Source organism: Triturus cristatus, chromosome 4_1, assembly GCF_964204655.1.
Source record: "Triturus cristatus chromosome 4_1, aTriCri1.1, whole genome shotgun sequence".
Classification (NCBI taxonomy): domain Eukaryota; kingdom Metazoa; phylum Chordata; class Amphibia; order Caudata; family Salamandridae; genus Triturus; species Triturus cristatus.
The window spans coordinates 1284487653-1284512649 of NC_140585.1; the positions used below are offsets into that span (position 1 = coordinate 1284487653).

A 24997-nucleotide genomic window follows, 5' to 3' on the forward strand; every position below is an offset into this window, starting at 1 on the left:
TTCCTGGGTGGAATAAAAAAACAGCAAGGAGACGCACAGGGCCATCAACTGACACGCAGAAGCAATTCTGTTTAAATCTTCTGCATCTTGTCTGGCTTCTGAGGATTTTCTAAAGGTGAGGAATCTGTGGTTAGAAGTAAGCACAAAAAGAGGACTACTAAATCTAACGCTCCTTACTCCAATATATGTGTTTTTATGTGTACTCTTGACTGCTTTTATTTTACTTTTTCATTGACAGAAATTGGGATACAATGTTGTAAATTAGGTTGGGGACCACAAGAGGTTTTGAAATGTTATGTAGGATCAAATAAAGTTTAAGGAATCTGGAATGAGGTAGATGGTCCTAGCCTCAGCAGTTGGTAGCTGAACATGCAAATAAAGATTGCCTCTCCCATATTCATTTCAGCAATTAAACACTTGGTAGTAACCCCTAAGGAGAGTGTTACTTTCTGGCCCACCAAGGACATACTTCGTTGTGACTATACAAGAATAGGTGCTGAAAATATCATTTTGAAATGCAAGACAAGGATACAGCAGTAAGATATCTGAAAGATCAGTCCGACTGTTTACTTCGCCATATTTTTTTCTTTCGTTTTTTGCATTTTTATTACAAACAGTTCAAGTATAGACAAACATTTGAAATACTTTTTTTTTTTTTCTTAAACAAAATACATATTTGTGTACACCCGTTTTACCTCCTCCACTTAGGTCTGTATTGCCTTGCACAATGTTAAAAGCACTTTCTGTCCATATGCCTTTTTTCCCCAATTATACCTCAACTGTGCGACCTATGTATGTGGGGCTGGTGCAAATGCCCTTATCCAAGGTGCATAAATATCCAAAAATTAACCTGAATATTGCAGATTTATTATTTAATTTTATTTTGTGCACATCTTTACCAGAAGAGAAGATATCTAATCTTTAATAGATACATATTTTCTAGTTTTGGGGTACTGTTTTTCTGATCTAAATTGAGCTCACTTCTCATTTCAAAGTTTGTGCCGAGAGATTGTTTTTTGGCAACCAAAGATCACAATTCAACACAGGCAGCCTATTTCTATGTCACAATTAAACTTTCAATAGGACACTGCTTTCTCATTTTCAGTATATACATGTATAGGTTTTTACAGCTTATAAAACATACTTCTGGTCTCTTTTTGGAGGGGGGCTCACCCTGCAGTGGCCAGAAACAAAATTTAAACAATAGCTTGCCAACTCAAAAAAAACATTTTTACAAAAATTGAATTTGCGCAAATATGTACATTCTGCCCACCTGATATCTGGGCATCGGTTGAAAAAGATTGGGGGGGGAGAATTGCATTGTTACAGGCACCTCCACATCTGACATTTAGGCACCTGCTGAAAAAAGGTTTTTTTGGAGGGCTCAATATTACAGGAACCTCTACATCTGAAAGGTGCGAACTCACAGAAAGGGTGAATTCATAACTATTAACCATGGCAGAGAGATCTGAAAAAAAATTATTATAAAAACCATATAAGATTATGCTCTTTCTTTGATGTCAGAAATCAAATCAGGCTTTGTGTCTATTTCGCGGGGTTTTTGGGCTCAGTGTAAAAGAATCATCAGATATTATTTTAAATCAAATTTTAATTTTGTAAAGTGATATTTTCCATTCCTACATTTGTTACTGAAGTGCTTGATGTTCAGAAACTGTGAAAAGGGCTGCAAAGTTTGAGCAGAGACAAACTGCATTTATAACTCAATTTGAAAATATGCAAATAGCTATGCTTTTAACTGAGCGGTGCACATTGTAGAATGTCACAATAAATGCAAAAGAAGTGTACAGTAAAACAAATGTTTACTGTATTATAGAAACTAAGAAGAACCTAAAGGTAGCTTTGATGACTAAAGGATCCCAGGAAAGAGCAGTTAAGCAGACACCGAATTAAGTGTATTCCATCAAGTACATCAGGCAGGATATGCCCTTGGCTCCATGTATTCGGATTCCTGAGGTTGTTCGTTATCTGTGTTACCGCATTAGGAAACCTTATGAACTAGGACTGCATTTACACTACTTCAACCTTCCCACAAAACAGTTGCAAACAGAATTAGCAAACCACTGTTCATTTCCAGCATAAACAAAGATTTTCAAAAAGAACGTTAAATTCTTCAATGTATACCAATGCACACTCACTAAAAATTACATTTCACACAGTTTGTATGAAGTGAATGTTTAAAGGTCTAACATTATCTTAATGGATTCATAACAAAGATTATAAAATTATCAGAGAAACTTGGATATAGTAATAGCTTTAAATGTTTTTGTACATCCCTTTTACTTTTTTTTTTCCAAGGGATAAAATATACAATAAATACACTGGGGCCATTTTGATTCACGTAGCGCAAGCTTTTTCACGATGATTAGTTTGTCTAACCCACAGAGCTGCGTAAAAGTATCCCATCTAAAAGATTTTTCGGGGAACAAAAGGGCAAAAAAAAAAAATCTTTAAGCAAGGCGCCTACCTTGCCAGCTATACAATTACTTTTACAACGTGAGTAAACAAGAAAAGATCTATGTATTTTCTAAATCTTAACAAAATGCATTCCAACAAATGAGGGAGGAGAAACTACCAAAGTGTACAATTTGCTTTGTAGACTAAAGACTATAACATTTAAAAAAAAAAAAAAAAAAAAAAAAAAGCAAAGCCCCAGTTCTTTCTTTTTTAAGCAACTGTACGAATCAGTCTCTCACTTCTCCAACAGTCTTATGATAAAGCCTGCAAACAAATGCAGGGTGACCCAGTGTTTGGAAGTTCAAAGTGAATGTCAACAGTCCCAGCCTTCCACTTTCAACAGCTTGTACTGTCCTCTGCTCAAGCTCCTCAGAAATGTGCAGCAACAGGAGTCCAAACACTTCAAAATCTCAAGTGAGATTTATTTTTCACCATGTACCTGCAAGAAGAAAGGAAGAGAGTGAGACGCACAGAATGCTGGCCGCTCCTTCAAAGGGCGCCCCATTTAAAGAGGGCCTACAAGCCATAAGCGGACTGCTGGAAGGAAATACATCGCATTTAAAAGCAACATTAGCTCCAAACTTCCACTTCACGTGGAACCAGAGCGCAGCGGCAAAAGCTGCCTTCTACAAGTTTGATGTCACCCTGGCTCTTATCTCTATAAATAGAAGGCCGGGTGAGTAATGCGCAGGTCGCGGCCCTGAGAGGGCTAATGCATTTCATAGCTCGAGCAGTTTAACACAAGACCAGTGTAAGGGTTCGAGCCAGACTAGAACATGACTGAAAAGATTTCACAAGACAATGGCGAATAAGAAAATATATTGGATACAATTAACAAACTAATGGAGACAAAAGCAGACAGTGTAAACAGCTATTTAAAAAAAACTAACCACTTATGTTCAATGAAAGGTCAGGGATTTGAGAGGCGGGGCGGGGCGGGGCTGTCTGCAAGTCAGTTGGGATCATTCGGAACTTTAGCGAACCACAGAAGTTAGGGGTGTCAGAAACTGATATTGTCACCTCCCAAATATGGGCAGCGGGCTTCCCGAAGTGCCATAGAAGGCTCCAGGCTGTGGCCAGGGAGGACCCTATTGCCTGCATGCCGCTCCTCTCTTTATTCTCCAAACACATTTCAACTTCTAATTGACATTTTTACAGTACGTGACATGCATTAACAATCTCTTTCGTATGAATTACAGATTCACAATTACTATTCTGTAATTGGGGGTTTCTAAAAGCTTAGCTGCGACTTTCTCCTGAAATTTCCTCTGCCGCAGCTGTACATAGAAAAACATCTTTAAAGTCTCTGAATTATACCCTCAAATATCTTCCTGTTCTCTAGCACTACCGTAGGCTTGTCCGTTTGAGCCATTCGTAGGTACCGGTCAGCACTAGTCCAAAAGCAGTTACTCGACTGAGGAGTCGGACAACCCCTGAGGTGCCTCATGCCCCAAAACAAGGCAGTAAGAAAAAGCTCATCGTAGCAAACACAAGCCTAAACTGACTGGAGGCGTTAGACTTTGTTTACCCAAATCTCAACCAACCACAGTGGCAGTAAGTGCTTCATTTGCGAAAAAATATTTAAAAATATGTACGGGGGCAAAATATGATCATAGGAGCCTGCCGCCAAAGCTGCGGAATACCAAGGCTTTCTAATTTTTACTCCATTTAACGCATCATTCTTCCCTCAATTTACACTTCCTGTCTCGTCTTCCCAGTTACGTACGTTCTTTCTTTTTCATCCCTGTGTCTTTCCTTTGTCACTGTATCCCTATCTTCCCCTTTCGCTGGATAATTATCTCTTATTCGGGGTCAAAATTCGATGATGAAAAATAAGTGCCGACCACCTGCACAACTGAAGTCTGCGAGATGTATACGGAAACGGCCCTAAGAGCTTTCCGGTGTTGGTGGTATGCTATATCCCTTGCAGAGGACTGGGTGAGGATTAGGAAACCCAATCCGCTTCCAGGTTTGCAACACGGATGGCCTTTTTAAGCACGTAACTCCCTGCACGTCCCAAGGAAGAGTTTCCGGGTGAGGCAAGTCGTAGTCCTTTCAAGGGGGTTAGAGCCTTTCTTTCTGCCGCTGCTTCAGTTAGAAATGGGGTTTACTGATTCATTTAAAAGTAACATTTGCTGAATTTTCATCTTTACAGGCTAGGCTTAGGGGACATTTGTGGTCGGCCATCTACTCATAGTTTTTTTGGTCAAAGGGTTCAGAGACATTGTGTATTCAGTACATTGAAATGAAAATAAGCGACTATCCTACATTCTGGCAGCATTTTGGTTAACTGCTTATTGGTATATCAAAATAGTTAAGAAAAACCCGAGGATTATTGTATAAATGCACTTGGACAGACCTTTTTCACTAAGTTCCCGAACACGTTTACATGTATGTTATGCTTCAAGTTATAACTTTATTCGACACGTGTACTATATTTTAATCTATTTATAGATTAGTGTTTCTATATAAAAAATTTAAAAGAATTTAGGTAGAAGTGTTTCGTCATTCATTAAAATATCATGCCTACCCTACTTAAACACCATAATTCAATATTTAGAATAATTGAAACGTCCTTTTAGCCTGTAATGTAAAAAAAAAAACAAAAAAAAAAACACTTACCTGCTGGCCGCCACCTCTCTTCCTGGCTTCTGTTGGGAAAGAAAGTAGGACAGACTGCTCTAAGTCAATCACAATGCTGCAATGCAGCGCTGTCATTGGTAAGCACCCAGGCTGGGGAATGGAAGCCTGGCCATGTTCTCCACCTATGCTGTAATGCAGCCTGGGTGAAGAGCATGCAAAGTGTGCATTAATGTTTGGCTGGCCCCAGAACACCAGCCAAATATTCATGCACACTTAGGCGGGTGCCACCCCCCCCATCCCCCCCACAAAGCCTAGCCTTGCCCCACAAAACTGTGCCAGCACAGATAGAGAAGATAACATCTTGTTATCATTTTATTTTTCCTTTTTGCCGTGCTGAAAGGCAGTGGAGCGATGCTCCTCCGCCTTAGCGGAGAAAACGCCCCTGTTGGATTGAGACTGAGTTGTGTTAATTCTCTGTGATTTCTCATATGGAATTATCGATAGGAGATGGCCCTGAGCTATAACTCTGGTTTGTAAAGAACCTGCACTTGAAACGATTAATATTGAACATTGTACATCCTTTTGTCCAGTTCCCCGATTGTGCCTATTGCTCTGTGAATAGTAAGTTACGTTCTTGTGATAACAGCTCAGAACAAATCACATTGCACTTTGTTTTATTCAGAAAGGAATATGCTACTTACCAGTATGCATCTGTTCTTGGCATGTAGAGCTGCAGATCTACACACTTTTGCATAGATCGCCATCTGGTGTTGGGCCCGGATGTTTGCAGTTTGTTTTTCCTCTTGGAAAGTCTTTGTAAGTAACGAATTCGGTGACTCCTCCTTTGGATCGTATTGCGCATGGGCTTCGGCTCCATCCTCAGATTGTTTTTCGCCAACAGGGAAAGATGGAGCGTAGTAATAATAGTGAAGAAACTCATGTGTGTTGTATCTAAATAAGATAGACTGGAACAGATACAGGTAGCCGGGGAGGCGGGTGGGCGTGTGTAGATCTGCAGCTCTACATGCCAAGAACAGATGCATACTGGTAAGTAGCATATTCCGTTCGAGGCATATGAGTTGCAGATTACGCACTGGTGCATAGATTATATAGCAGTACCCACCGTTAGCGGCGACCACCCGTCTCTGTTGCAGTGGTTTGAAATAACGTTTTGAGTACAGCCTGGCCCACACTAGCTTGTTGCTTAGTTTGCACATCTACACAATAGTGTTTGGTGAAAGTGTGCGGCGTTGACCATGTAGCTGCTTTGCAGATATCATCTATTGGGATGTTCCCTAAGAACGCCATGGAAGCCCCTATTTTTCATGTAGAATGGGCTTTCGGGGGAATGGATAGCGTTCGCTTTGCTTTATGGTAGCAGATTTGAATGCATTTTACAATCCACCTAGCTATCCCCTATTTTGAGAAGGGGTTACCTTTGTGCGGTGGAGAGAAAGAAAAACAGTTGTTTGGTCTTACGGAAAGGTTGTGTTCTCTGAATGTAGTAGAGTAAGGCTCGTTTGACATCCAGTGTGTGAAGAGCCCTTTCTGCAACGGTCTGTGGTTGCGAGAAAAATACTGGTAGTTCTACGGTTTGGTTTAGGTGAAAGGGGAGAAATGACTTTAGGGAGGAATTTTGGGTTGGTACGGAGAACAACCTTGTTATGGTGCATTTGGAGAAAGGGTTCTTGAATGGTAAGTGCTTGTATCTCACTGACCCTTCTAAGGGAAGTGATGGCTACAAGAAAAGCGGTTTTCCATGTTAGGAATTGTAGTTCGCATTTATGCAGTGGTTTGAAGGGAGGCCCCATTAGCCTTGTGAGAACGATATTTAAGTTCCACACAGGTGAGGGTGGCACTCTGGGGGGAATTATTCTTTTAAGGCCTTCCATGAAGGCTTTAATGGCAGGTACTCGAAAGAGTGAGAGATGTTGCCTGTTTTGTAGATAAGCTGCAATAGCTGCATGGTGTAGTCGAATGGACGTATAGGCTAGATTGCACCTTTGTAGGTGGAGTAAGTAGCCTATTATGTGTTGAATGGACACGTCCAGTGGATTGATGGTGTTATGGCAATAAACAACAAAACGTTTCCACTTGGCGGCGTAGCACGCTCTAGTGGTAGGTCTTCTAGCTTCTCTGATGACGTTCATACAGTCCGGGGGAAGATTTAGGTACCCGAATTCTAGGATTTCAGGAGCTAGATCGCAAGGTTGAGCTGCGCTGGGTCCAGGTGTTTGATCTCTCCATGGTTCTGGGTTAAGAGGTGTGGAGAGAGGTGTAGTTTTTGGTGCGGCACTACAGATAGTTCCAGCAGTGTGGTATACTACGGTTGTCTGGCCTACGTTGGAGCTACTAGGATTAGTGTGAGGGAGTAGTGTTGTAGTTTGCGCACCACTAGTGGAATGAGGGGGAGAGGCGGAAAAGCGTACGCAAATCTGCCTGACCAGTTCATCCATATCGCATTTCCTTTGGACAATGGGTGTGGGTATCTGGCGGCGAAGCTTGGGCATTTGGCGTTTTCGTGGGTGGCGAAGAGGTCTATCTGTGGATGCCCCCACATTTGAAAGTATGGGTGAAGAACTTGCGGGTGAAGCTCCCATTCGTGGATCTGTTGTGTCTGCCTGCTGAGCAGATCTGCCACTGTGTTTTGGACTCCTGGGACATGCTGAGCTAGGAGAAAGATTTTCTGGGGTATTGCCCACCTCCATATGCTCTGTGCTAGGTGAGAGAGCTGTGGAGAATGTGTGCCGTCTTGTTTTTGAATATAATACATGGCTCTCATGTCTGTTCGGATCAGGACTGCCTTGCCTGAAATTTGAGTTTGAAAAGATTTTAGGGCTAAGAAGATTGCTAGTAACTCCAGATGGTTGATATGGAGTAACTTTTGTTGAGGTGTCCACTTGCCCTGTGTGGTGAGATGTAGTAGATGAGCTCCCCAGCCGGAGAGCGATGCGCCCGTTGTCAGTACTATTTGAGGAACCGGGTCCAGGAACGGTCGACCTTTGGAAAGGTTTGTGGTGTTCCACCACTGCAGAGAGCGATGGGTGCGACCGTCTACCAACACCAGATCTGTTAATTGACCCCGGGCCTGGTTCCATTGGCGCGCTAAGCACTCTTGGAGAGGGCGCATCTGGAGTCTTGCGTGAGGCACTATGAAAATGCAAGAGGCCATCATCCCTATTAGTTGCATAAACACTCGAGCTGGAAGGGAGTGTTGTAGTGTGAATTTTGCGCGTAGAGTTTGAATGCTTGCAATCCTGGCAGGATTGGGGTAGGCTAGTGCTCGAGGTGTCTATGGTGGCACCGAGGTATTGTTTTATGTGGGATGGTTGGAGATGAGACTTCTGGTGGTTTACTGTGAAGCCCAGCTGGTGGAGTAATTGAATGGTGGTAGATGTGTATTGAACACACTGATTATATGACCTGGCTTTTATTAGCCAGTCATCTAAGTATGGGAAGATGTGGATGTGTTGTCTTCGCAAATGTGCTGCTACCACTGCTAGGCACTTGGTGAATACCCTTGGCGCTGTTGTGACTCCGAACGGGGGCACTTTGAATTGGAAGTGTTGTCCGTCCACTACAAATCTGAGGTACTTGCGGTGAGCTTTGTGCACCGGAATGTGAAAAGATGCGTCTATTAGATCTAAGGTGGTCAAAAAGTCGTTTTAGGAGAGGAGCGGAAGTACCTGCTGAAGTGTTACCATAGGAAAATTGTCGGAGTGTATGTATGTGTTTAGGGGCCGGAGATCTAGGATGGGCCGCAGAGTCTCGTCCCTTTTTAGTATGAGAAAATATAGGGAGTAGACTCCCATGTTTTGTTGGTTGGTAGGAACGGGTTCTATTGCCTGTTTTTGTAGGAGGGAGATTACCTCCTGTTATAGGAGTATTAAATGTTCTTGTGACATTGGGCGCTGCCTGGGTGGAATGTTTGGGGGGTAGATATTAGTTCTAGGCAGTAGCCTGATTGAATTATTTGTGTCACCCATTTGTCTGAGGTGATGGTAGCCCAGACGGGAAAGAAATGTTGGAGTCTGCCCCCGACCGGAGTAGAATGGTCTGGTGGGACCGGGGGGAAGTCATTGGGTAGGCGTTGTGGCAGAGCGGGCGTGGTTTGTTTTGCCTCTGCCTTTATTATTGTTACCCCTATAGTCGCCTCTTTGATAACCCCTCGTGAAGGTGGACTGAGTGGGGGATTTGTACGAAGTGGACGCGGTGTCTGAGTAGCCGCCTCTAGATGTACTTCGAAAGGAAGAGCGGCGAAAGGAGCGTCTAGGAGGGTGTGACTGTAAGGCTCCCATGGAATTCGCCGTATCCGTATCCTTCATTTTTTCTAGGGCCTCATCCACCTTTGGGCCAAATAGATGTTCCTGGTCAAAGGGATGGTTAAGGATGGAGGCTTGTACCTCCAGTTTAAACCCGGATATTCTTAGCCAAGCATGGCGACGGAGGAGGATGCTGGTATTGATAGCCCTGGAAGCTGTGTCTGCTGCATCTAAAGCACAGCGTATAGAGGTGTTAGTGATAGTCTTACCCTCTTGAATTAGTTCGTTGGCCCTAGCTTTATATTTTTCAGGGAGGTGGTGCATTATGCTTTCTAACTCGTCATAATGTGCCCTGTCATATCTGGCCAATAGCGCTTGAGTATTGGCGATATGCCACATATTGGCTGCTTGTGACGCAGTGCGCTTTCCTGATCCGTCCAGTAGCTTGGACTCTTTGTCAGGTGGTGGTGCTTCGCCGGACGCCTGGGAATTTGCCCTTTTGCGTGCAGTGGACACCACTAGGGAATCTAGTGGCGCTGGCCCTCTGATGTAGGAGGGATCTGTGGGGGCAGCTTTGTATTTCTTTTCTATGCGCGGGTTAATGACCCTGGCCCTAACTGGGTCCTTAAAAACTTCTGGCGCATGCTTTACCACTCCTTTAAGCATAGGTAATATGGAGGTAGACCTATGTGTGGTGTCGAATGTGTCGAGGAGGAAATCTTCCTCTACGGGGTCGGTATGCAAGTCTACCCCGTGATAGTGTGCCGCCCTTTGAAGTAGATGGTGGAACCCCAATGAGTCTTCTGGTGGAGATGGCCTGGAGGGGTACAGGTCATCTTGTGGGACGTTGGGGATATCAGGGATATTGTAGTCGTCCCATGGGTCTGGGGATCCTGTAGGAGTGGGGTCTCCTGTGGGTAGGTCCTGGGGGACATCCCCTATGTCATCATATGGGTCCCCATGATCATCATCGTGTGGAGAAGGGGTGGGAGAACGATGAGGGTGGGGTGGAGAAGGCAGAGGGGGTGGAGAAGGTGGAGGAGGTGGGGAAGGTATTCTGAATGGAGAGGTAGCAGAGTCCTTCCTCTTTGGAGGCGGAGGTGGAGCAGGCTTCTCCAATTGTCTCTTTTTGGAAGAAAGTGTCAAATGTCCAGTTTTTGGATCCTTGGTGAGTGTTTTCTGCAAGGGATCCAGTGTAAATAAGTCCGGTGAGGCTGGTCTGTCCGTCGGCGCCGAAGGCGTCGGGGCCGTTGGATTTTTAGGCTTTTCCGTGCCGGTTTGTTGTTTGGAACCTGGTTTGGGAACCTCCGAACGCTTGCTCGGTGCCGAGATGGATTTCGGCTTCAAAGTGTCGGTGCCCTTGTGTGCTTTGGTTCGGCACCGAAGGTGGTGTCGGTGCCGAAGTGCTGGGTTTCGTCCCCGAGTGCTTCGGTGCGGAGCTCGGCGTCGATATGGAGGCCGGCTTCTTTTTCGGTGCCGAAGGGTGTTTATCGGCACCGAGGATAGGCTGGCTCGAGCCCGAGCCGCCGGAAGGCTTGCTTGGCTTCTTTACCGGGCCCGAAGGTGCAGTGTTGGAAGCAGTGTCCTTGGTCTTGCCTAGGCCCGGAGGCGAAGGTGTGACCGGAGCCTTTTTCGGTGCCGGCAGGGGTGTGTGTGTGTGTGTGGGGGGGGGATCAGTACTCACGGCCCTCTGCGCCGGGGTGATGTCCTCCACATCTGAGTCGTCGGCCTCGGAAGCGCTGACTAGGCCCTCTTCGGTGTAACGCTCTGGAGCTTCGATGCCTTCTCCGAAGATGTCGTCCGTAATCGTTGTCGAGGAGTGCGCCATAGTTCTTCTGGCTCTTCGGTCCCGAATAGTCTTTTTGGACCGGAAGGACTTGCACGCCGGACAGTCTCGAGCTTCGTGTTCAGGGGAGAGGCAGAGATTGCATACCTCGTGGAGATCGGTGTGGGGGAATTTGGACCCACATCGAGGGCACTTTTTAAATGGAGTCCTTTCCATTAGCCAGGACCGAAGCTTGGAGAGGCCCGAAGGCCGCCGTCGACGACTGGAACCGAAGGTCCGTGCCGATGAGAAGGCGCGTCGAGTGGGGGAGATCGCGATTGAAACAATACCGCGGTTTGGGGTGAGGATTGCGCGTCGACCGTCGAACTGGAAGCTGTTCGGAACCGGAGCGCGAAGATTACATCCGAGCCCGATGGCGGAAAAAGCAATCTGAGGATGGAGACGAAGCCCATGCGCAATACGATCCAAAGGAGAAGTCACCAACCTCGTGACTTCCAAAGACTTTCCAAAAGGAAAAACAAACTGCAAACAACCGGGCCCAACACCAGATGGCGATTTATGCACAAGTGTGTAATCTGCAGCTCATATGCCTCGAACATTATATTACACTGCTACAAAACACTGCCTGGTACCAATATTATGTTCACTTATTATTAGACATTGCAGGATGGCGTTGATGGCACCACAAAAGCTTGCGCCAAAATCACGTGTGGCAGTAGTTCATTTTATTCAAACTGATTTGAAAACAAGGAAACCCATAATATAACAGTGATTGAGATTCTGTAAAGAGTGGCAATGCACTCAACATCTGGTTTCTTGAGAATTTTTTTAAACTTTAAAAAATAATTTGTTTGTATTGTGACAAGCTTTAAACAGTCACTGTGAACATTATTTTTTATTTTATTTTTTACAAATATTCTTTTGTGACTTCTTAATTCAACTAAAGAAAGAAAAACTGTCTATGTCCAGAGAACGGACTCAATTTACCAGCACCCTTAGTCACCCTTTATTGTACCTTTTATGTACCCAGTTTCCGGCCAGGTTTCCATAAGAAGGCAGCGCTGGACTGTTTTAAGTTTTCTGCTTGGACTGGTTCATAAAGCCAATTTTACTTTACACTTCAGAAGCTATACCTCTGACAATAATGTGACCAGTTGTTTTCCCATTTTTGAACAATTCTTTACTTTTCCTGTGTTAACAAGCTCTCCATCACCGTCATGTCAGGCTGAATGACATACAAAAGCCAGTTTCCTTTTATTTATTTTTTAACCAGACCTTATATTATGGAGTAAGCCTAGATTTGATTTCCTCTAGTTTAAAGAAACATTTTACATCATTTGTCTTGGGTTTGGAAAGCTTCAGTATAACCACTTCTTTATAAAGGGCGCACAAGGCACTTTCTATTGGTTCTTCTGCAGCTGAGCTGCAGTCTCTTATTGTCTTTGGTTCATGTAGTAAAGTAATGGATCAACAACTCCAGCAAGCAGGTCCCTTTGTACACCGTTTCCTCAGTTTTAGCCTCACAATCCAGCTCCCCCCTATGTTCCTTTCACCAACACAACTGGATTTGGCTTTTGATTGTTAGTGGGTCAGGGATCCATTGGCCACTTTGAGTTTTATGTTGTGCATAGCCTGGAGTGGTATCCAGAAGGGTAACTATTATACAGGGTGGGTGAAAGCATGATTTAAACCAAGTGACATTTTTCCACACTAAGTGCTAATGAGGCCCAGAATGGGCCACATTGGCACTTGATGGGAGTAATGGCACTCTGGCCATCGTGATAGTATTGCTTAGCAATAGAGATAAAATGTACTTACTTGTAATTCCAACACATTTAGTATTGCAGTCTATGTACCTAATTGAATAACTAAAACTCCGGCCAATGAAGTGTAGAGTCTTAAACCCCCACCAATAGAAAGTTTAACATTGCTCAGATGTTTGCAGCAAAGCAAGCAGAAGGAAATAAAGCGCCTTGGAAAAGGTGAGGGAGGCTACATGTAATTGAGGTGAGAGAGGTTACATGTAAATCTATGAAAGATGACAATATTGGAAACCTGTAAATAGTGGTAACTTCATTCTTCAGCATCGGGTATTTTTTAGATTCACATGCTTGGATTAAGATAAAACAGTACAGGCAACACAATGAGGACCAACGCTCTTCTCGTTCAAAAAGGTTATGCTGCACTGCCTGTCCAATGGCTGTCCCAGACCTCATAGGGTTATCAAGGCAAAAGTGTTTCCGAGAAGGAATGCATTTTCCTCCATGTTGTAGCTTTACGTATATCTGGTAATGAGATACTAATGAACAGAGCCATATTTGCTGAAAGGCCTCAGCAGGAGTGAACCTTGTGCAGCAATGTCCTGTCAGTCTTCAAGTCATTTAGAGCAGTTTACGTTCCAATCAATCGAGCAACAAACTGCTTAGACAGGGCTTGCCCCTTGTCAGCACTGCCAATGCCAAATGACATAAAAAGCTGGTAGGGAAGTCGAAATTCGGTCATTCTGTTAAAGTATAATTACAGGCATCTCTTCATGCCTAAAGTATGCAAAGACCCCAGTTGCTGCTGAGGAAGAGTGGGAAGAATGATCTGTTTGTTTAGGTGAAAAGTGGTCAGCTCCTTTGGAATGAAACAAGGAATAGTCCTGTCAAAGACCCTGTCAATGAAGAAACTGAAAGGCAGCTGTCTTATTTAGAGAGCAGGTAACACAGTCATGTGTATCGCTGAGGTGATCGATGGTATGAACGAAATCTTTTTATAGATTAGTTTAAATAGTGTCTCATCAGGGATGCCAGAAAAGGGTCCTGTCAAAAGGAAAAATATGAGAAGGTACTTTCATCAATTCCTGAACCACCCTACTTGATAAGAGAGAATAGACTGCATGTTAGTCGTCCTTGGGTATTTTGATACTGCAGCCAGGTGAACAGAAGTGTACTTGATTAGATACAGTAGAAAACAGAGCGGATTCAGACCTTTGGAAGTGCCCAGATTAACAAATTACTTACATTACGGTAATACTGTCTGGTGGATACGGTATAGCTAAAAGTAGAATCCTCACCTTGTGAATCTCCACAGACACTAGAACAGATCCAGAAAACTATCCTCAATTGACTCCAACGTGCCAGCCGGTGGTCCGTTCTGCCCCATTGTGATTACATCCCATATAAGGATACGACAACATGAAGATGCCAATTTATGCCAGGACATTTTTTGCAACTCCAGGTCACAGCATGTGACTCACCCAATTGACAACTGCGAGAATGTGCATCACCTAACTTGGAAAAAAAATGGTTTCTTATGTGTTGGAGTAGTTTTGCAGCTTGAAGAATTTTCTGGATTCACATGCTGAGCATTATTCCACATTCCAGTGTAGTTTGGAATTCTTCACTGTATTAGGAATCCTTCCATTTTCATTTATGTTGTTGGGCATCGACTGTTTCACCATTTGGTGCCTAATCCAGCCTTTCCCGACAACATGCACCCTCCCCGGAGGCTCCCACACTTGGTCACCATCTTCAGATTATTTTTTTAATGGCTCCCTCATCTTCTGGGGTGGTGAGAGGGTCATCTATGAATCCAGAAAATTCTTCAAGCTGCAAAACTACTCCTATAGGTAAGAAACCATTTTGTTTTGCAGCGTGAAGCTTCTCTGGATTCACATGCTGTGCATAGATTTTGTAGCAGTTGTACATCCTTGTGGTGGTTCGGTTGAAGGCAAGTTTGAACTTGTAAAAAAATTTCTTAAAACAACATTTGTCCCACTTGAGCTTCTTCGTTCATTTGTAGGTCTATGCAACAGTGCTTAGTGTTCATGTGCACTGATGACCAAGTAGCTGCCATGCAAATATCGCGCACACAAGGAGATGATGGACGGCGCGCTGAAACTTTTCAGACACTCACTCCCAGTCACAGATCTGGGTTAAATCCATCATCGTTCTTTAGCTCACTTAAAAATATCCTGCAATGGTATATATGCCAGGAAGGTTATCGTTGCTCTTTTTTTGACAAACAAGTTACTTACCTTCGGTAACGATGTATCTGTAAGAAACATTAGTTAGTTAGATTCCTCACCTTAGAATATCCCCAGGCGTCAGGCTGGATCCGGAAAGATTTTGTGTCAGCAATACCCCTTGCGCGTCGCTAGGCGTCGTCAGCAGCTCCACGTCCGTCGTCGGCGCCGTGCGCCGGAATGACGGAGTACTTAGACGCCGCCCTCGCGCGCTGACGTCAGTTCTTGTACATAGCTTTCCGCACCAGGAACGCAGAGCCATGCGAGAGACCGACACTGGTGCCAAACAATCTAGGGCCCTGAAAAGGATAACCTTAACCCTAGATGTCAGTTCGCAGAACGGGGAGGATGGGTGGGTCGGTGAGGAATCTAACTAATGTTTCTTACAGATACATCGTTACCGAAGGTAAGTAACTTGTTCATCTGAAAGAAACACGTTAGCTAGATTCCTCACCTTAGAATAGATACCCCAGCAATACCAGCCCCGGTGGTGGGTCTGCGAACCAAGATCACACCAGAAAGTCCTGGAGAACAGAACGGCCAAAGAAGCCATCTCTCCGGATTGGCTGTCCAGGCAATAGTGCTTGACAAACGTGTGCAGTGAAGCCAACGTCTCCGCCTGACAGATGTCCCGCAAGGGAACCCCCCCGGCCCAGGGCAGTAGTAGCCGCTGTGGCCCGGGTGGAATGGGCCCTCAACTCAACAGGAGGGTCCTTTTTTGCCAAGGAGTAACAAAGTTTAATACACAACACGACCCACCGTGAGATGGTCCATTTGTGTACCGCTTTCCCCTTCTTAGCTCCTACGTATCCAACAAAAAGTTGGTCGTCCACCCAGAACTGTTTGGTGCAGTCCAAATAAAAGGACAGCGTCCGTTTTGGGTCCAGACGGTGGAGTCTCTCTTCCTCTTTTGAAGGAAAGCGGAGGCGGAAAGAAGGTGGGCAACGTGACAGATTGCCCGAGGTGAAAGGGGGTCACCACTTTCGGTAGAAAAGAAGGACGAGGCCGGAGGACAACCTTGTCCGGATGAACAGAAAGAAAGGGAGGCTTAGATGACAGAGCCTGGAGCTCACTCACCCGTCTAGCCGAGGTGATAGCTACCAGGAAAGCAGTTTTCAGGGTCAGAAGACGAATGGGACAATTGTGAAGAGGCTCAAAAGGAGCGCACATCAGAAAAGTCAGAACAAGATTCAAGTCCCACTGAGGCATTACGAAGGGGACAGGAGGGAATATGTGAGTAATGCCTTTGAGAAAACGGGAAACAACAGGGGACTTGAAAAGAGAAGGCTTATCAGGAAGCCGTAAGAAGGCAGAGATGGCATCAAGATAACCTTTCAAGGTGCCCAAAGCAGAGCCCTGCTGTGCCAAAGAAAGAAGAAAGAGTAGAACCTCAGAAAGAGGGGCGGAAAGGGGATCCACAGCCTTTGCTGTGCACCATGCCACAAATTTGTTCCACCGGCAGGCGTATACAGTCTTTGTGGAGGGACGCCTGGCTGCCAGAATGACATCACAGACTTCAGGAGGCAAGTCAAATGTCATCAACTGCCGCCGCTCAATCTCCATGCATGGAGGTGGAGGCTGGACAGGTTCGGGTGGAGGACCATCCCCTGCTGCTGCGACAGAAGGTCCTCCTGAAGAGGCAGTCGTATCTGGGGATCGATTGACATACTGAGTAGCTCGGGATACCAGAACCTTCGTGCCCAATCCTGGGCCACTAAGATAACTTGGGCCCGGTTGCGCCTGATCTTCTTCAGCACTCTGGGCAGAAGTGGTATAGGCGAAAAGGCATACAACAGACCGCAACTCCACTCGCGACGAAAAGCATCTCCGAGCGAGTGCTGCCTTGGAAATTCCAACGCGCAGAACTGCTGACATTGCGCGTTCTCTTTGGTGGCGAATAGATCTAACCAAGGCTCTCCCCACTGCAGAAAGAGACCTTGCGCCACGTCAGAGTTCAGACGCCATTCGTGATCCATCATGCACCGGCAGCTGAGTTCGTCTGCTCTGGCGTTGAGAGAGCCCGCCAGATGTTGAACCACCAGGGTGATGCCCTGGTGACCCAGCCATGTCCAGAGGCACAGAGCCTTCTGACAAAGGGTCCACGACCCCACCCCGCCCTGCTTGTTGCAATACCACATGGCGGTGGTGTTGTCCGTGAACACCTGCACGACACTTCCCCGGACAGAGGGAAGGAAGGCTTTCAGTGCAAGCCGGATCGCTCTCAGCTCCAAAAGGTTGATGTGGAGTTGAGTCTCCGCCGGAGACCAGAGTCCTCTGATCTCCGCCTCTCCCATGTGGCCCCCCCCATCCCAGGAGGGACGCGTCCGTCACTACTACGTGCTCCGGTTGGGGTAGGGAGAGGCATCTGCCGCTGACCCAATCGCGGTCCGTGAGCCACCACTGCAACTGTTTCGCAGTGCCCTCCGAGATCAAGACATGGTCGGACAGGTTGCCTCGATGCTGGGCCCACTGAAACTCCAGGTCCCACTGCAGAGCCCGCATTTGCCACCTGGCGTAATGCACCAACAGGATGCAGGAGGCCATCAGCCCCAGAAGCCGCAGCACCAACCTGACCGAAACCCAGGATAGAGACCGAAAGATGGGAATCAGAGCCTGAATATCCCGGACCCGCTGTTCCGGAGGATAAGCCCAGAACTTCGTCGAATCGAGAACCGCTCTGATGAAGAGGAGCTTCTGGGAGGGACTCAGGTGTGACTTCGGCACGTTGATGGAGAACCCCAGCAAATGCAGGAGGTCGGCCGTAGTCTGGAGGTGGGAGACGACTCGCTGGGGCGAGCCCGCCTTCAACAGCCAGTCATCGAGATAGGGGAAGACTGGAACCCCCGATCTGCGCAGATGAGCTGCGACCACCGCCATCACTTTCGTGAACACCCGAGGGGCACTGGTGAGGCCTAAGGGGAGCACGGTGAACTGAAAGTGCTCCTGACACACGTGAACCGCAGGTAACGCTGGTGGGCCGGCAGGACGGGGATGTGAAAATAGGTGTCCTGCAAATCCAACGCTACCATCCAGTCTCCAGGGTCGAGGGCAGCCAGAACCTGAGCTAAAGTTAGCATCTTGAACCGTTCCTTCCAGAGGAAGGTGTTGACGCTCCTGAGGTCCAAGATAGGGCGTAGGCCCCCTTTGCCCTTTTTGGGAACCAGAAAGTAGTGGGAATAGCAACCACGGTCTACTTCTGGACCAGGAACGCGCTCGACGGCCTCTTTGGCCAAGAGAGCCGTAACTTCCTCCCGCAGAAGATTCAAGTGATCCTCCGATATACGGTGGCACTGCGGTGGCATGGCTGGAGGGGTCGTCTCGAAGGGGAGGGAGTAGCCCCTTCGGACGATTTGCAGCACCCACCCGTCCGAAGTGATGGAGCGCCAGTGGAGCAGGTGATGGCGAACTCTGCCGCCCACTGGCGTGGAATGTGCCTGAAAGCTCGGACTAGGAGGGCTTTGAGGCGGATGCTGCCGGGGTGGATGTGGACTAACCGCGTTGTTCTCTAGAACCGCCACGGCGGAACCCACGTGCGCGACCGCGTGCAGGTTGGTTCTGCGGCTGGTGGCTAGGCGGACGCGAGGAGGCACCCCTTCCTTGGCTACGAAAGGCGGAAGTGTGCGGCCATGTGACCCAAGGACGTGGCCGTAGCCAGGAGTCCTTAAAACGAGCCAGAGCACTATCCGCCTTCTCACCAAAAAGGCGAGCGCCATCAAAGGGCATATCCATGAGGGTACTCTGGACATCCCCCAAAAAAGACGTGGACCTCAGCCAGGCGTGGCGCCAGAGCGCCACCGTGGTGGAAATCGCCCTACCCAGCGAGTCCGTGGTGTCAAGTCCACACCGTATGGCATGCCGCTCTGCATCTCGCCCGTCAGCAAGTCCCTGGTAGAGACGTATCCGGGCCTCCTCCGGACACAGCGGCAGCACGTCCTCCACCGCATCCCACAGAGAGTGGGAGAAACAGTCCAAGAGGCAAGCGGTGTTCAAAGAGGAGCGGACGGGAAGGAGGATTGGGAAGTGGAGGCCTGGATAACCAGGCTCTCGGGGGTGGGGTGTTGGGACAGGAAACTGGGGTCGCACGGAGCAGGGCGGTGGCGCCGGGCCACGTTCCGATCCACAGGAGGAACTGTGGAGGGCTTGGACCAAGTGCACTGCAGAACGTCGATGAGGGCCTCATTGAACTGCAGCAAAGGCTCTGTGGAGCTTGCTGACGGTTGAAGCACCTCTGTGAGGATATTAGTCCTCACGGCCACAGCAGGCAACTCGAGCCCCAGGGCTTCGGCCGCCTTGCGCAGCACCACTGAAAAAGCTACACCTTCCTCCGAAGCCACAGTAGGAGGAGAGATGAAGCCAGCGTCTGGCGAAGTGTCCAGACCACTGGCATCCCCCAGTTCGTCTGCCCAGTCCTGTGAAAGTTGACCCTGGAGGGCCATAGGGTCCTCAGACCCCTCCGTCGCCCCGTCATCCGATTCCTGATAAACAGGAGGAACGATCGGAGCCGGACGGTAGATGAAACGGTCATCCATCGGCGTCGGGTGCGGCGCCGTGCCGGCGTCGGGTCGGGACAGGGGCTAAACCGAGGAACGGCGTCGTCCGGAGACGGCGCCGGAGGTGGAACCGGTGTCGGCGGAGGAGGCGTCGTGAGGTCGACCGGTGCCGACAGAGATCCAGGCCTGGATCCCTTGGGGACCTGCGGCGTCAGGACCGAAGTAGTTGCCGGGGCCGGAGCCGCCGGCACGCGAGGTCGCCCAGTCGAGCCCGTGGGGCCCGAAGGCACGCCGGCAGGCGTCGACGGTGGAGACAGGCCCCTCATGGCCGAGAGGAAGGCACTGAACTCCGCCGGAGTCGCGTCAGTCCCAGGGACCGGCGGGTATGGAGACGGACACGGCTCCGGCGGAGCCGCGGTGTGGGACCACCCTGACCCTCGGCCGAGTCGCGCGACCAGCGAGGGGAGTCCGAAGAGCGGTATCGCCTCTTGGACTTCTTTGATCGCTTCGACTTACCTGAAGACTTCGAGCCCGACGAGCAATGATGGTGACTGCGGCTCCGCGACCGGTCCTTGGACCTCCTCCTGGACCGGGACCGTGAGCGGCGCGGAGCAGAGTGCCGAAGCTCGAGAAGCTTACGGGACCACTCCCGCCTAGCCTTCGAGGTCAAGGCCTGACAATCGGGGCACGACTCCGCGTCGTGGTCGGCCCACAGGCAGTAAAGGCACCGGCGATGGTGATCCGTCACAGACATCAGGCGATGACAGGCGTCACAGGCCATAAATCCAGGCATCCTACCGGCACCAGAGTCGAGTCGACAAAAGCCCAAAAAGAGTCAAAAAGTTTAGTAAAAAGGGGTAAGCTCTTCCCGGATCGGCGCCGTCAGACGCGGAAAAAAGAAGAACTGACGTCAGCGCGCGACGGCGGCGTCTAAGTACTCCGACGACGTCATTCTAGCGCACGACGCCGGACACGGAGCCGCAGACGATGCCTAGTGACGCGCAAGGGGTATTGTTGACGAAAAATGTTTCTGGATCCAGCCTGACGCCTGGGGATATTCTAAGGTGACGTGTTTCTTTCAGATGGTGGAGTGTGTCTTAGGTTTGGTTTGTAATTTTACTCCTGCTGTTGCGGGATACATTTGGATTGTTTGCGTGATCCATCTAGAGATGGCATTTTTCGTAACTGGTTTCCCCGTTATGGTCTTCAATGACACAAACTGTTGCTTTCCCCTCCTAATTGTCTTTGCTTTCTCCATATAGTACGTGATCGCTCTTCTGGTGTCTAGCTTGTGTAGAGCTAGTTCTGTTCGAGTTTTAGATTCTTGGAAGAATTTGGCATTTGAATTGATCGGTTAATGTGGAAATGTTAGATGATCTTGGGTAGGAAGTGCGGGCCTGTCCTCATGACTATCCTGTTTGCATGTATGGTTCTTGCACTGTGAGCCCATGCTTTTCACTTATTCTTCAAAGACGTGTCATTGCGATAAGGAAAGTAGTCTTCAATGCAATCATTTTTAAAGATGCCTTTTGTTTGTAATACATTTAAGTTCCATGTTGTTGCTGGCACCCTTTTTGGTGGAGCTATTTGTTTTACTACCTCCAATGAAGAAGCCCCTTCCTATATGACCTCTTGTGTAGGCCACTATCACTACCAAATGTATCTTCAATGAAGCATAAGTTATTTTGCGGTCTAGTGGGAGTGTGGGATATTAAAGGGCTGCTGTGTCCTTTGTATTTTCCTTAAAAGAAGCCTAATTTGTGGCACCACCTTGAGTATCTTTCCCATTTAGCTGAAGGACTCACTGGTGTGAAGTAATCACATGCCACCTAGAAAAGCAATACTGAATTAGTCCTCTGACCAGTCTCAAATGGCAGGTGTTAAAGGAAATAAAGAGCCTTGGCGGCAGCTGAATAAAACTTGTGCACTTGTTGGTGACCTGGTAATTGAGCTGTTATACTGCCTAAGAGGAATGCTTCTGGTAGTACGAGGGCCCTTCGAATATCCAAGGAATTTTCAATATTGCTGATGGAACCAACAAGGGAGAGAATCTCCACAGAACGAGCCGTAGATCTATCCTTGAAGTGCTGTAGCATGGAATCCACCTTCTCACTAAACATCCTGGCCCCACTGAAGGGCCTATCAAGTAGAAGATGGTGGGCTCCACAGAAAACCCTGTGGCATGCATCCCAGCGTAGTATCCGATTACAAAGCTGATGCATAAAGCCCAGAAAACAGTCCATAGTGTCAAGGCCAGAAGTCCAAAATGTGTTTCCATGCGTTGTGGTCGTCTTGAAAATCTGAGCAAAGGCGTTCCGGAACACCTCTGTATGGTGGGCAATCTCTCACTCACCATATCTAAGAGGGCACGGGCATGGAAACCAGGAAGGCACACAGTATTAATGAACTAGAGAGCCCGGCTAACCAAAGAATATTTTCTTGCCCATTAAATCAATTTTCTCGGCTTCCCTGCTGATACAGTCATCAGAAATGCATTTGGATTGACATTAGTGGAGACTGGACAAATACATCTCAGGTGCCAGATGCTGGGTCAAAAAGATCAGATCATCGTGTGCATGTATGTACACAAGCAAAGGAAGGAGACTTACAGCTTGGACCGATCAAGATTGAGATCTGAGAATTGTGAGAGATTCAGGGCATCATTGATTCAAAGCATAAACTCTGTATATAAAAGTCTTGGCTGAAAGATCTCTGCCAAAAGACAGCCTTAAGTCGCCATAGCAGGCAACTACAGGTCCAACATCTCAATGCCTACATACCACCACCACAAAAGAGGCACTTTCCTTAGCTGGGGTCACTAAAGGGCGCGTTTAGTTCAGTTTCAGGTGACTGGTCTATGCCACTGCCATTTTGGAGGTCAAGGCACAAGCCAGCACCAGTATAATGAGGGGTGAGCAAATTATCTGCCTCATTGTCATCTTCGTTATGGGAAACATGCTCCAGTCCATGGAGCACATCGGTGTCAGAACCGAAGAGGGCCCTCATGCTCCTGAAATATTTCTGTCAAAGCAGGGAAACAGGAGGAGAATCCTTGTCAAACTGAGGTTGTGCTTGGGATATTTCACAGTGTGACATGGTGCGGTAGCCTTGCAGATGTAAGCACTGGATCATTCGAGGGAGTTGGGGCAGGGTCAAGAGCCAATGGAACAGGAAAGGCACTGGCACTGAACTATTCAACAAGGGCTTTGAAGTTCGGCCTGATGTAGGAGGTGGAACGGACTGAGGCTGAATGGGGTCAGTCAGTACTGGGTAACAAACGGCCAGAGGAAGGCCAACTGGTGGCACCAAAAGAACAGTAGGGCCCAACGGTACAGCAGAAGGATGTAAAACCATTTTCGAAAATTGCAGAATATCCTCGTTGAAGGCTGCAATCTGCTTCAAAGTTGACAATGGTCCAGGGAATTCAGGATGCACTGGTTCCCACACTGGAACTGGGTTCAACTCAGACATCAACGCTGGGTCGACGTCTTCAAGGGATGACTGTGGGACTTCACCTTGGATATTTGTTTGGACTTTTGACCTAGCCCTTGATATGCCAAATGATGACAAGCTAGGAGAATGGCCTGAAACTTACAGCGAGACCTACCCTCCTTCAAATGTTCGGAGACACAGAATTAGCTTACTGCTCCTTGATGGCTTTCGGCTGTGTCGTTTACAGCAGTACTTGGAGTTGTGTTTGGTGCAAAAGTGCCTATGACAAACCTGTAATCGACATCCGCTTGTGACACATATGAAATGGTTTAAAATCTGTTGTTTTAGGGGGAGACATTCCAATACACTAGTTTGTACCATTTGGAAAACTCTGTAAAAGAAAATAAACGTAAGAGCACAGTTCCAGATACATGATAAAAGGCACCGAAAAGATGGAACTGATGTCCAGATGCAGGGGTAGCCCCTATAGGTGGCTTGTCAAGTAAGAAGGAAAGCCAGTTGTGATAGAGGCAGGTGGTACCAACTGCTGGGATGTAGGTGCAATTGCAGAAAGGTTTTGGATTCAAACTAGTACCTAGTGAGAATCACAACATGAGAGATCTTTGGTAAGAAGTGTTGATCAGAAAGAATCTTTTCCATCCGAAAGCATGGTGAATCTTTGGTGTGGTGAACATGGCAGTTATCTGTGGTCAGTACCATCTACTGACATGACCCAAAGATCGGATTGGTCCGCAAAAGGACTACTAGAATGATGTGCACAGATTGGTGTTCATGAGCATCAGAATCAGTGGAACGAGGGAAAAGCATAAGCAAATATATTGAACAGCTTCTTCAAAAACACTTCCACATCTATCTTTGGGCACCAGAGCCTTCATCTGAAGAACTGACCTTTGATATTCTTTAAGTGGCAAACAGATCCTACTGCAGTGTTCCCATAACTGAAAGATGAACTTCTGCGGTCTGTTGTCTATCTCCTAGTTGTGGGAACTCATGTTCTTTCTGCTTTAAAACATACGTTTGTTGCTAAGGCCGGAAATAGGCTCCACGGAGAGTGAAATGATATGATGAATAAGTTACTTACCTTCTGTAACGATCTATCTGTAAAAAAACATAGGTTAGTTATAGATTCCTTACCTTAGAATTACCACCAGGCGTCAGACTGGATCAAGAGAATTTTTCTTCCGCAATACCCCTGCGCGTCAGTAGGTGGCATCGGTCGACTCCGCATCCGTCGCTGGCGTTGTGGTCTCCGGGATGACGTCGCAGTGCCTACTTGGATGACGTTGCAGCGCTAACTTGGATGACGTCCTCGTGCGTGGAAGTCAGTTCTGTACACGACTTTCCACGCCAGAAGCGCAGAGCCATGCAAGACACTGATCACTGGTGCACAAAACTAGGGCTCTGAAAGGAAGTCCTTAACCTTAGAAGTCAGTTCGCAGAACAGGGAGGATGGGTGGGGCGGTAAGGAATGTATAACTAACCTATGTTTCTTACAGATATATCGTTACTGAAGTTAAGTAACTTGTTCATCTCAAATAAACGGTTAGCTATAGATTCCTTACCTTAGAATAGATACCCCAGTAATACCAACCCCGGAGGTGGATCTGCGAACTAAGTTCACACCAGAAAGTCCTGGAGAACAGAACAGCCAAAGAAGCCGTCTCTCCGGACTTGGCTGTCCAGGCAGTAGTATTTGGTGAACGTGTGAGGCGATGGCCACGTAGCTGCCTGACAGATGTCATTAAGTGGGACGCCCCGTCCCAATGCAGTGGTGGCAGCCGTCGCCCTGGTGGAATGAGGCACAGGGTCAAGACTGATTTGCATATGGCCATGTCTAAACTGGGGTGGTGTAGTGGGCAAAAGAACGATGGATTTAACCCAGATCTCTTGACTGGGGGAGAATGTCTGCATTGTCAGCATTCCGTCCATCATTTGTTTG

General features: G+C 47.4%; 1 protein-coding gene across 1 annotated transcript in view; it reads right to left on the reverse strand.

Moving 5' to 3' along the window:
- Positions 1-579: 579 nt before the first annotated feature.
- CDC73 (cell division cycle 73) overlaps positions 580-24997 on the reverse strand; it is a 674568-nt gene continuing 650150 nt past the window's right edge. The window contains exon 17 of the mRNA XM_085654791.1: positions 580-2914. Within this exon, the coding sequence (XP_085510917.1) occupies positions 2878-2914 (37 nt within the window). The 3' untranslated portion in view covers positions 580-2877. The remainder of the gene's footprint in view (positions 2915-24997) is intronic.